This window comes from Artibeus jamaicensis, unplaced genomic scaffold (genome assembly GCF_021234435.1).
Source record: "Artibeus jamaicensis isolate MK-2021 breed Jamaican fruit bat unplaced genomic scaffold, CSHL_Jam_final contig_700, whole genome shotgun sequence".
Taxonomy (NCBI): domain Eukaryota; kingdom Metazoa; phylum Chordata; class Mammalia; order Chiroptera; family Phyllostomidae; genus Artibeus; species Artibeus jamaicensis.
In genome coordinates, this window is record NW_026521930.1 from 10,375,190 (window position 1) to 10,385,376 (window position 10,187).

General features: G+C 54.3%; 1 protein-coding gene and 1 pseudogene across 3 annotated transcripts; both read left to right on the top strand.

Moving 5' to 3' along the window:
- The first annotated feature begins 884 nt into the window (after positions 1-884).
- On the top strand, positions 885-5,103 carry TEDC2 (tubulin epsilon and delta complex 2). Of its 3 annotated transcripts, none has more exons than XM_037157396.2 (10): positions 885-940; positions 1,034-1,132; positions 1,372-1,442; positions 1,562-1,943; positions 2,412-2,465; positions 3,102-3,195; positions 3,379-3,490; positions 3,577-3,678; positions 4,090-4,280; positions 4,604-5,103. In XM_037157396.2, the coding sequence occupies exons 1-10, from the start codon at positions 915-917 to the stop codon at positions 4,748-4,750; spliced, it is 1,278 nt and encodes a 425-aa protein (XP_037013291.2). In that variant the 5' UTR covers positions 885-914; the 3' UTR covers positions 4,751-5,103. The 3 variants fall into 3 exon arrangements, with proteins under 3 accessions (XP_037013291.2, XP_037013292.2, XP_037013293.2); XM_037157397.2 differs by having other exon boundaries at positions 4,093-4,280; XM_037157398.2 differs by lacking the exon at positions 2,412-2,465.
- A 4,188-nt stretch (positions 5,104-9,291) lies between these two features.
- Positions 9,292-9,922, top strand: LOC119058156 (mitochondrial import inner membrane translocase subunit TIM14-like; annotated as a pseudogene).
- The last annotated feature ends 265 nt before the right edge of the window (positions 9,923-10,187 follow it).

Below are 10,187 nucleotides of genomic sequence, written 5' to 3' on the forward strand. Positions count from 1 at the left end.
CAGGGTTGCCTGAGTCCCCACCTCTCTCCCTGCCCTGTCCCCTCAACTTCCCTCCATGTCCTTCTTCCCTATGCGGCAGCACTTTCCTATTAGAGACTATAAAATGGCCAGCTCTCCATCTTTAAACAAACCTCTCTCCCAAGATTTGTCCTTTCGGATTCTCCGGGATCTCTATTTTTATCTCCAATTACACTGGCCTTGCTGCCTGCAATACTCCTCCCATTCAAGGTGTTCGTTCCCTTAGTCACCGAAGACCCCATCCCCCATCCCTCCGACATGCTCCTAGTATAGCCTCCCATTGCTTCTTTGACACTGGTCTCTGCAGTCCTATCATCCATTCCTCACCTGTCCCTGTCCATGCACACGTGTCCCACCTTGGGCCATCTTGTTTCATCCCTCTCCACCCAGGTGCCTACCCGATGTCTCCTCTTGGTGTCATCACCTTGTCAGTATGTCCAAAAGTGAACACTCCCTCCTTCCTCAACCCCACTCCCAACACACACTTCATCCACACCTCTAGCAACCGTTTTCAGTAAATACAGATTGTGCCCCTTCATGTGTTTCACCCTATGCCAGATGGGGTCAGCAAGGCAGGTCGGCCCCAGTTCACAGTGATTTCAATAAGGACAAAGAAGAAGCCAACCGGAAAGCCAATTACGGATGGCATTACAGACGCCACCATCTACCCAATTATCCACACTAGACGCCTGAGCAGCATCAGAGGTCCGTTACCCGAGGAAGGCTAAAGTTGTAGATCACCGGGGAAGACGGGACACGAAGCCCTGGAGTTGGGATGGAGAGGGTCCTAAACTCTGGGATCCGATAGGGTAGCCCGGCCGGAAGGGGTTGTCTTACAGCCCGGAAGGGGTGGGACTTTCCGACGCGGCAAATCCTGAAGAACGACTGCATCCTTCATGCTACCCTCCTCTTGCTCTCACCGGTAGGGTCAGGGCTGTGGAGGGAGCGTGGCCGGAGCGAGCACGGCCCGAGAAAGGCTGGCTCCAGAACTGAGCTGCCGGTGTGTCCCTTCCAGGTTGGTGGCCGAGCTGTGGAATGCCCTGGATGCCTGTGCCGAGCGACAGCGGGAGCTGGAGCGGAGCCTGCAAGTCTCCCGGCGGTTGCTGGGGACCTGGTACGCGGACCCCGACCGCCAATTAGTCCTCCCTCGCGCCCTCAGAAGCCCTCTTAGAATGCCCGGGCCGAGAGGCCAGGCCTAGCGCCCATTTCCGAGTTGCCGATCATCGGGCTCCCCCGCTTTCCCTGAAGGCTCTGAGGCTGCGGTTTTGCTTCCAGATCACATGGCCCTGTGGGATCTTTTGGGCCTGAGCTCTATCTTCTTGTGGTGCCACAGGCTGCCCTGTGTCTTCACAGGGGACCAGCCAAGACCCCAGCTCCGGAGCCAACCCCAGGGCTAGAAACTAATGAAGAGGCCCCATTTCCAGGTAAACCTAAGCCACCCACCCCCCAGGTGCTGCCCCTGGCCTGTCTTCTGGCTTGCAGTAGTGAGGGACCCTCCTGAAGGACAGTAGTGAAAGACCACCACATGTCTTGGTTTTCACAGCATGCAAACCCAGCCCCCAAGACCTCAAGGAGCTGGAGCTTCTGACCCAGGCACTGGAGAAGGCTGTACAGGTTCGAAAAGGCATTTCTAAGGCTGGAAAAAGAGAGAAGTCCTCCAGCCTGAAGTCTGGGTCCATTGCCACTTCTGCTACCACAGCTCCTGCCCCACCCCGAGCTTCTGAAACAAAACCCCCCAGGGGCATCCACCAGATCACCATGCCTGCCAAGGGCCTCCCTAAGCCCAGGCTTCTGTCAGTCGGGGATCAGACCTGTAAGGGGAGAGGGACCCAAGATGCCAAGCCTGGGCCAAGCCTCAGGGACCAACAAATAGCTCCATTGGCTGCTCCTCAAGCCCCAGAAGCTTTCACACTCAAAGACAAGGGGTAGGTTTCCAGACCTTCACTGGAGAAACTGCTCTCTGCCTGATTAGACTCTGGCTAGCGCTGGAGTCCAGGGTTTGGGGTGACAGGGAGGGCAGGACATTGAGGTGGATGTGAGTTCTGGAGTACTACCCATGAGGCCCATGCCCTGAAGCTGGCAGAATGGAACAGCTGGCTGTGAATGTGCCAGCCTTGATAAGCTAGGGCCTGTTCCACTCTCCTCCCTGGTTCTCCAATGTCCTGTTCTCTTATCCACCCAGCTGCGGGGCTCAAGATGGGTTGTGCTTGTGGTACCCTCTCTGGGTACCCTGTGGCAGGCCTGGACTTGGCTGGCTCGCAGGGTCACTCTGGACACACTGTTCAAGGGGGTGGGAGTGGTTAGCCTCACCCCTGACTGGGCTTTGAGCAGGGAGTAGGGTCTGTAGCCCCAGAATGGGGCGAGGCTGCTCAGAGCACCGGCTTCCCTGACAGGACCCTGCTGCGGCTACCCACGGCCTTCAGGAAGGCGGCTTCTCAGAATTCCCGGTGAGCCTGAGTCTCGGGACTGGGTGGAGGCAGAGGGGAAGCCAGGGGAGCGTGCAGAACGGGGAAGGGGCCACGTTGGTAAGACTTTTCCAACAATCCCTCTGCTTTCTTTGCTAGGTGGGGACACTGTATTAAATTCTGCTCGGCTCAGACTGCCATGGTCACTTTAGACATAGTGAGCTTTGAGGCTCCCAGCTCAGCTACTTGCTTACCAGCTATAAAACTGAGCAAGGCACTTGGTGCCTTTCAGTCCCAGTTTGTCTTCCATGTGCAGGTGCTAATAATAGTACTAGCTTTGTAGAGATGTTAACCAAGGTGGTTCCTTTGAGGTTGTGTACTATGCCTGGCACAGAGCCAGCACTGAGAGCTCTTACCAGTCATCCTAGTAACCAGTCACTGCCAGGCCCTCCCTCCTTCCTCAAATTCTCTCCTAGTAGTTCTCAGAGTGGGACAGCTCTCTGGACTGTGTCCTCTTAGTTCCTCGAGGCCTCCAAGGACCCTCTTGGCACTCAGCAGGCCCAGAAACCCCAGGCTGAAGCCCCTACCCTGACCCTTGCCTACTTCCCGAGGCCCAGCCCAGCTGGCTGGAATAACAATTTCTCTCTGGTTCCTGGGGCGCCCGTGTGTGCATCCCAGCCTGTGGGCCCAGCTCAGCTCTACACAGACCAGTGATTCCATGGATGCTACTATGTCCTCCAAAACCCAGTTCCTCCAGAAAATGCAGATGACTGTATCCTTGCTGGATTTGCTAGGGTGGTTGGGGGTGGGGGAGTATCTAGTTCAGCACTTCCTAGGAGTTACAGAACTCCTAGAATGAGGGGCAACTCCTAGAAGGGTTAGAGCTACTCCCAGATCCTACCTTTGGGGGTGGGGGGGCACTGACCACAGGGGAGTTTCCCTGACCTGTGTCCAGTCAGGTTGGCCCAGCTCTGGGCTCAGTGCTGCAGAGGTGGAGGCAGAAGTGGGGCGCCTGCAAAAGGCCTGCTTGCTGCTGAGACTGCGAATGGTGGAGGAACTCACAACAGGTCAGTGGACCCTGATATAGGTCTTGGGGTAGAGAAGGCTGCAGGACCAACCTGGACCCAGCCTGCCCTCCCTGACCCTTTCATAGACCCCAAGGACTGGATGCAGGAATACCGCTGCCTGCTTACCTTGGAGGGACTGCAGGCCCTTGTCGGGCAGTGTCTCTGCAGGCTACAGGAGCTTCGGACAGGTGAGACCCCCACCCACCGTGCTGAAGTCTGGTCAGGGGTCAAGGTCCTCTAGCCATAGGTAGCACTGGGACTTTAACAGCCAGCTAGGAGCAGAGGCAGGCAGACCCTTCCCCTTGTCACCCCACTGTGCTCTGAGTTCTCCCTAGTTGTCCTGTGGGACCAGTCGGGGCAGGTCTCCCAGCACACAAAGCCCCACAACTATAAGTAGTTTGCTTATCTGTCCAGTTATTGAAAAAGTAGCATGTGAGAATCAGAGAAGTATTGGCAAACAACTGGCCTAGCCTTGCAAGAGATGACTGGACAATAGGGCTTCATCTGGGAGGCAAAGGAAAACTTTGCAACCTTAGAGAAGAGTGGGGAAGAGGTGCCTGGCTGTCACCCTATAAGGCCACATCCCCCTGTCCTCACAGCAGTAGTGGAACAGCAGCCAGGCCCATGGCCTGAAGGGAGACTCCCCAGGGCCTCACCGTCCTGTGGAGGAGGAGCAGATTCCATCTGGAGCCCCCAGCTGCTTCTCTACTCCAGCACCCAGGAGCTGCAGACCCTGGCAGCCCTCAGACTTCGGGTGGGCATGTTGGACCAGCAGATCCACCTGCAAAAGGTACTCCCAGAGTGGGAGGTGGGGAGTAGGTGACGGTGTGGGTTCCAGGAGAGCCTGGGCCATGGGGAAGATTCCAGGTCTGGAGTCTTGTGAGAGCTCAAGAGCCTGTCTATGCTCCTCCCCACAGGACCCCCAGGAGGATGGGAGCCTCTGGGCCTGTGCACTTGCCAGCACTGGAGAGAGCTGGGAGCTTTGGGAGGAGGGAGGGGCTGGAGTATGGTGCCCCAAAGCCTGCTCTGGAATTGCCCCACCCCTTGTGGAGCCCTGGGCTACCTGTCTGGGACAAGGCTTTCCCACAACCTTGACCCTGCATCTCATCCCAGGTCCTGATGGCAGAACTCCTCCCTTTGGTGAGCACACAGGAGCCACTGGGACCAGCCTGGCTGGCGCTGTACCGGGCTGTGCACAGCCTTCTCTGCGAAGGAGGCCAGCGTTTCCTCACCATCCTTCGAGATGAGCCTGCTGACTGAACTCTTTCTGCCGCAGGGCAAGCTGGTTCTAGGTCTGTTGGGGAGAGCACCCCTCTCTGGTCGGAGTTTAATGAACAGGGGTTGAGGGGATTTTCACTTGTGCGGTGGTCTGGGCTGAGATTCCTATACTCCCCTGGGAAACCAGATTTCCAAGGAGTGGGGACGGCCTCCTGGCTCTTCCTGAGGAACGAGGGCCCTTCTCATAGCTGCTAAACCTGCTCAGGGTACAGCAGGGCCCTGCACAGTCTTGGGGAGTTCAAAGGCCCCTAGGGGGCTTTTCTTAGCTACCTCTGTTTTCTCACTTTAGGCTCAAAAGCTGCTTGTGTGACATTAAAGCTACTTTAGAAAGTATATATATTTATATCCTACAAAGGTGGGATTTTGTGCATATTTGTTTTATTTTATTGTGTTTTTGTTTGTCAAGAATATATCAAGTATATTTACCAAGAACACTCATATCCCTGCTGTATCGTAAGACAGGGATAAGGCCACCCAGGATGGCTGCGCTGGGCGCTCACCTCATGTACCGGCTCCAGCACAGGTGCCTAGATCTGTGCTGGGCTCATTGGAAGACACAAAGCCACAGGCATGTATCAGAGTAGGTGGGCACTATGTGCCCACAGCCATCTATCTTGGCACCCATACCCACCACCGCCTGGGCCATTGCTGTGGCCAGGGTGGGCCCCCGACACTGAGCAACCACCAGAGAACAGACCCTTTACTGAACACCTCTCACTTTCTCCACTATCACCCCTTTTGGGGTTCCTGCCCCTCCTGTTGAAGGAATTGTTGCTTTGGAAGGCAAAAAAGTAGAGGTCAAGGTCATGGCCTCTGGTTTTAAACCAGTTGCAAATTGGAGTCTACATTGTGACTTGTTTGCTGCTATGAGACTTTCAGCAAGATTCTTAAGGACTCTGAGCCTCAGTTCGCAGTGTTGTCTCCACTGTCCACAGTGTGGTTATTAGCTCTGGGGCTAAGGTGAAGATAAATGAGATGATTCGAGATGCTTCACAGTGCTGGACCCTGCTGAGGTCTGGGAGGCTATGGCATTTTTTTAAATGAACCTTTACTGAGCACATCCAACAACCAAGCACAATGCTCAGAGCTGAGGCACTGGCCTTTAGAGTGGACAGTGACTGAGACAGGGAGTAGCACCAGCCTCTGCCCCAGGGGACACCCAGGCCCAGGGGGCAGGTAACTCAGAGCCAGGTGAAGTGTAGCAGATACAAGGGGTGAGCTGGGTGATGTTGAAACAGCTTCAGGGTGGCTCCAGGTCCCCTGCAGGAGTCCCTACTACAAAAGTCCCCACCGTCCAGCAGGCTAGAAATCTTGGACATAGAGTCCTGAGTCTCGTTGCCTGCTGGGGACCAGATGACAAATTACAAAAGGAAAAACCAGGGGCTTCGTTGCAATGAGGGGCCTTAAGGGAATGGAACAGTACCGATCACTCCAGAACAGGACCCAGGAAAGGGGGTACAGACAGACCCTGACGGACAGCTTGCCAATCCACTGGTGCCTCCAGAGCTGCCCAGGTGCTCAGATCCTGAGGAGCCCTTAATCCTCAGGGTGGACCTGACCACCACCCTAGACTCAGTTTCCATAGCTGGTAGTTTCCACCAGAATTATTTTATCCACTGGTTCACTTGGTTTATTGTGCACCTTCCTTACTGGAAGGCGTCCCACGAGGGCAGGGGTGCCGTCCACCTGGATCCCTAGTCAGGCCCAAATGGGTGTCCAAAGACCCATATAGCTGGGGCTAATCCTGGGCACTGGTGGTGTCCTGTGGGCCACTGGGGACCTGGACCTTCTTGGGCAGGGGTTTGCTATAGATAGTATGAGGGGGATGTCTGGGTAGGCCCCAACACAAGGCCCCCAGAGCAGGAAAAGGAGACCCCATGTAGATTAGCATCTGCCCCATCAAGTCAAAAAGCAGCGGAGAACTCTCATGGGTGGCATGAGCGCACCCAAGTTTCACCCATGGCACCTGCCAACATCCCTGGGCCCTGTGCATTTCTGTGGGCCATGGAGAGCACGGCAAGGGGTGGGGATGGGGATTGTGGCCTCCATGTGTCCTACCATTCAGCAACGTGGCCCTATTCACAGGCTGCCCTGCAAAAGATCATAGCCATCACCTCCCTGCATGGACCCTGCTTGGACCTGACCCAGGGTGAGTCGCTGGCCCCATTCACGCCAGTCTCAGACTCCTGGCTGCCATGGTGGGGGGCAGAGAGGAGGTATTGTAAAAGGCAGCAAGAGCCAGGAACACCCTGAGCCTCATGCACAAGGGCTGATTCCCAGCAAGGTCATGGCCAGCCAGGAGCCTCCTCCCTCCGGACCTTACCCAGGCTGGGCAGACACAGTACAGTGCATAGGTCACTGAACCCCCACCCCTAATTCTTGGGAGGCGCAGGCGAAGGGGACTCAGAGGCCACTTCCCTTTCCTCTCTCATCGGCTCTTCCCATTTCTCACCGCTCTGTGCCCACTGTTGCTTTTCAGCATTTCACTTGGTGTGCAGAGCTGATTGCAACTGCAGAGCGTGCCTGGCTTAAGGACAGGGCAGGCAAGAGTGCGGCATGGGGGGCTCTGTAGCGAGTGCGGAATGCAGGTTGGCAGTGGGCCACGGAGTCGGCTTGGCCACCGTCCTCGGAGAGAGGAACAGTGTACTGTCTCCTTGTCCCCAGTCATCTGTCTTCCTCTTCGGGTTGGAAGCTCCTCAAGGCATAATAGGTGTTTAATACATATATCTTTGTGCTCTGTAAACAAGTGGTGGCTTGAAAGCATCTTACAGAAACAGCAGGCTCTGGGCTAGGCCAGGAGTATTTAATCGGTCACCCTTTTAAAGGAAATACCCCAGCCCTCTGAGGCCTCAGATTATCAGGCCCCGCCGTGCCTCCCCCAGACAGTTTCCCAGAACACTCCAAAACCAGCAGGAGTGAGGTGAGGAAGGAGTAGGGAGAATGCAACAGCCTGAGGAATTGCTGGAGGGGGCAGGGAAGCAGAGCCTCTTCTAAGGTACCAGGGTTGTGCAGGGCCAGGGAGGAGGGAGGTGGTGTGAGAGGCCTCAGTCAGGGGCTGGGAACAAATGGCAGAGTCCACAAGAAGCAGTGAGCTGGGTTGGAGGCCGAGGGGAAGGCCCGCCTAACTCTCATCACATCATCTGCCAGGGCTGCCCTGGGGGCCAAAAGAGAATGTGTGCAGAGGGCCATTCCAGGGAGGAAACCCTGCTGCCTGCAGCCTCCTCCCAGGGAAGTTGGTTGTGCAACAGGCCCAGGGTTCACCCCCATGAGCACTCACCACAGGCTTAGCCCTGGGGGCCTCCTTCCACCACACCAGAAGCCACCAGATGTTCTGCAGACCTCAGCAAGGAGGCTGAGCTGCAGACAAAGCCTCAAAGGCTGACAGAAAAAGGAGAAGCTGTTCCCCCTTTCCTCTCTCCTGGCAGGAGTCCTGAATCCAGACAGCAAGGGTTTCCATGGAAGCTTGTCTCAGACCCTGTGGAACTCCTGTTTTGGGCCTGGGCATTTTCCCCCACTGTGGCCATCTGGTCACCTCCTTGCTTCTAAGGTCCTCGAAGGATCTATCGCATCACCCACTCTCCCACCAGAACTCTTCCCATCCCAGGCAGCGTTTGAGGATGGCAACCAGAAGGCCTTTAAAAAGGTGGCTGGGCCTGTGAAGCAAAGGGTCGCTGGTTCGATTGCCAGTCAGGGCACATGCCTGGGTTGCAGGCCAGGTCCCCAGTGGGGGACACATGAGAGGCAACCACACACTGATGTTTCTCTCCCACTCTTTCGCCTTCCCATCCCCTCTCTCTAAAAATAAATAAAATATTTTTTTAAAATAAAAAGGTGGTTGGGAAGGTGCTCTTTCGGACTTTGACTGCTCCCGGAGCCAGCTTGCATGCACAGCAAGCTGGACAGGATACAAACAGACAACCTGGTGAAGATGTTCTTCAGCCCAGAAGAGACGGACTTCCTGCAGTAACAGCCCCAGAAGTACAGCAGCACCCCCTCCCTCCCCAGCCAATAGAGGAATCTGTCTCCAGTAGGGAGTCAGGGCACTAGGATGAGCTCTGACAGCATCCAGCTAACCATGGACTGGTAATTAGACCCACTGTGAGGAGCTCTGTCCTACAGCCTGGACTAGCCAGCTGTTGGGAACCAAGGAGCGGTGGGGCACTTACATCTGCTGCCCAGCGAGGGGACTCTGCTCACAGCCATCCGAATGTTGCTACCGCAATTGGAGATTGGAGTGGACGTGGTAGGGCAGCCCACTACCCCCCAGAACTGGCCGTGGGCTCAGAACACAGGCTCAGAGCCATGACTGGGTGCTGGTGCAATACAGTATTTAAGTATTTGTGTAGACAAAGTATAAATGATTCATGTTATGCCGTGTTTCCCAGGGCACCAGCGTCTGGATGTTTCATCCTTGCTGGTGGTGGCTGCCTTGCTTTCTGGTAAAGGCGTGGAGTGGGTGGCCACAGCCTGTGGAGTGGGATGAATCACACTCTCGGCAGAGGCAGCAGAGCCAAGCTGGAGCCATGGCCAGTACAGTGGTAGCAGCTGGACCAACCACTGCTGCTGCAGGAGCAGTCCATTATGTTTTGCAAGCTTTGAAGCATATGGAGCCTGAAATCAAACAAGTTTTTTCTTTTTTTTAAATTTTATTTATTTTTTAGACAAAGAGGGAAAGAGACATCAATGTGTTGTTGCCTCTCACGCGTCCCCCCTCCCGCCCCTCCAATGGGGACCTGGCCTGCAACCCAGGCATATGCTCTGACTGGGAATTGAACCAGCGACCCTTTGGTTCACAGTCTGGTGCTCAGTCCACTGAGCCACGCCAGCCAGAGCCAAACAAGTTTTTCAAAGTCTACCAAAATCTGTGAGGCTTCTTGAACATTTTCATTAATTCTTTGCTGCCTGTATGGGAAGCCTAGAACTACACTTGAAGAAGGCCTTCAGTGGTGGCTGTTACAGAGGTGGGTTTGAACCAAAAATGACAAAACAGAAGCAACATTAATACTAGGTGTAAACCCTACTGCCAATAAAGGAAAGACAAGAGATGCTCATCGAAAAATTATGCTTTTAAATCACCCAGACAAGGGAGGATCTCCTTATATAACAGCCAAAATTGTTGAAGCTAAAGATTTACCAGGTCAAGCTAAAAAGTAAAGTAAATGTATGATGAATTTTAAAGTTCTTATCAGTATGTGTACAAGTACCAGGTTTTTATAAAATGTCCCAAAGCCACAAATTTTAGTAATGATTTAGCACAAACTAAGTCAAACCCTGGTATCAGTTTGTTTAAATCTGAGGATTTTGTCAGATTATAGAACAGTAATAGATTACTGCTCAGTAATTATGGGTAAATACATACCATTTGAATAGAAATATTTTTCATTACTCGTTTAGCAAATAATTTAGTACTTACTCAAGG

What these genes read in the sequence shown, in the direction of transcription:
- TEDC2 (XM_037157396.2), top strand. Translation starts at nt 915, where the DNA reads ATGCTACCCTCCTCTTGCTCTCACCG. An exon ending in CCCTCCTCTTGCTCTCACCG is followed by an intron (nt 941 to 1,033) that starts GTAGGGTCAGGG and finishes TGTCCCTTCCAG; the next exon opens with GTTGGTGGCCGAGCTGTGGA. An exon ending in GCGGCTTCTCAGAATTCCCG is followed by an intron (nt 2,466 to 3,101) that starts GTGAGCCTGAGT and finishes TGTGCATCCCAG; the next exon opens with CCTGTGGGCCCAGCTCAGCT.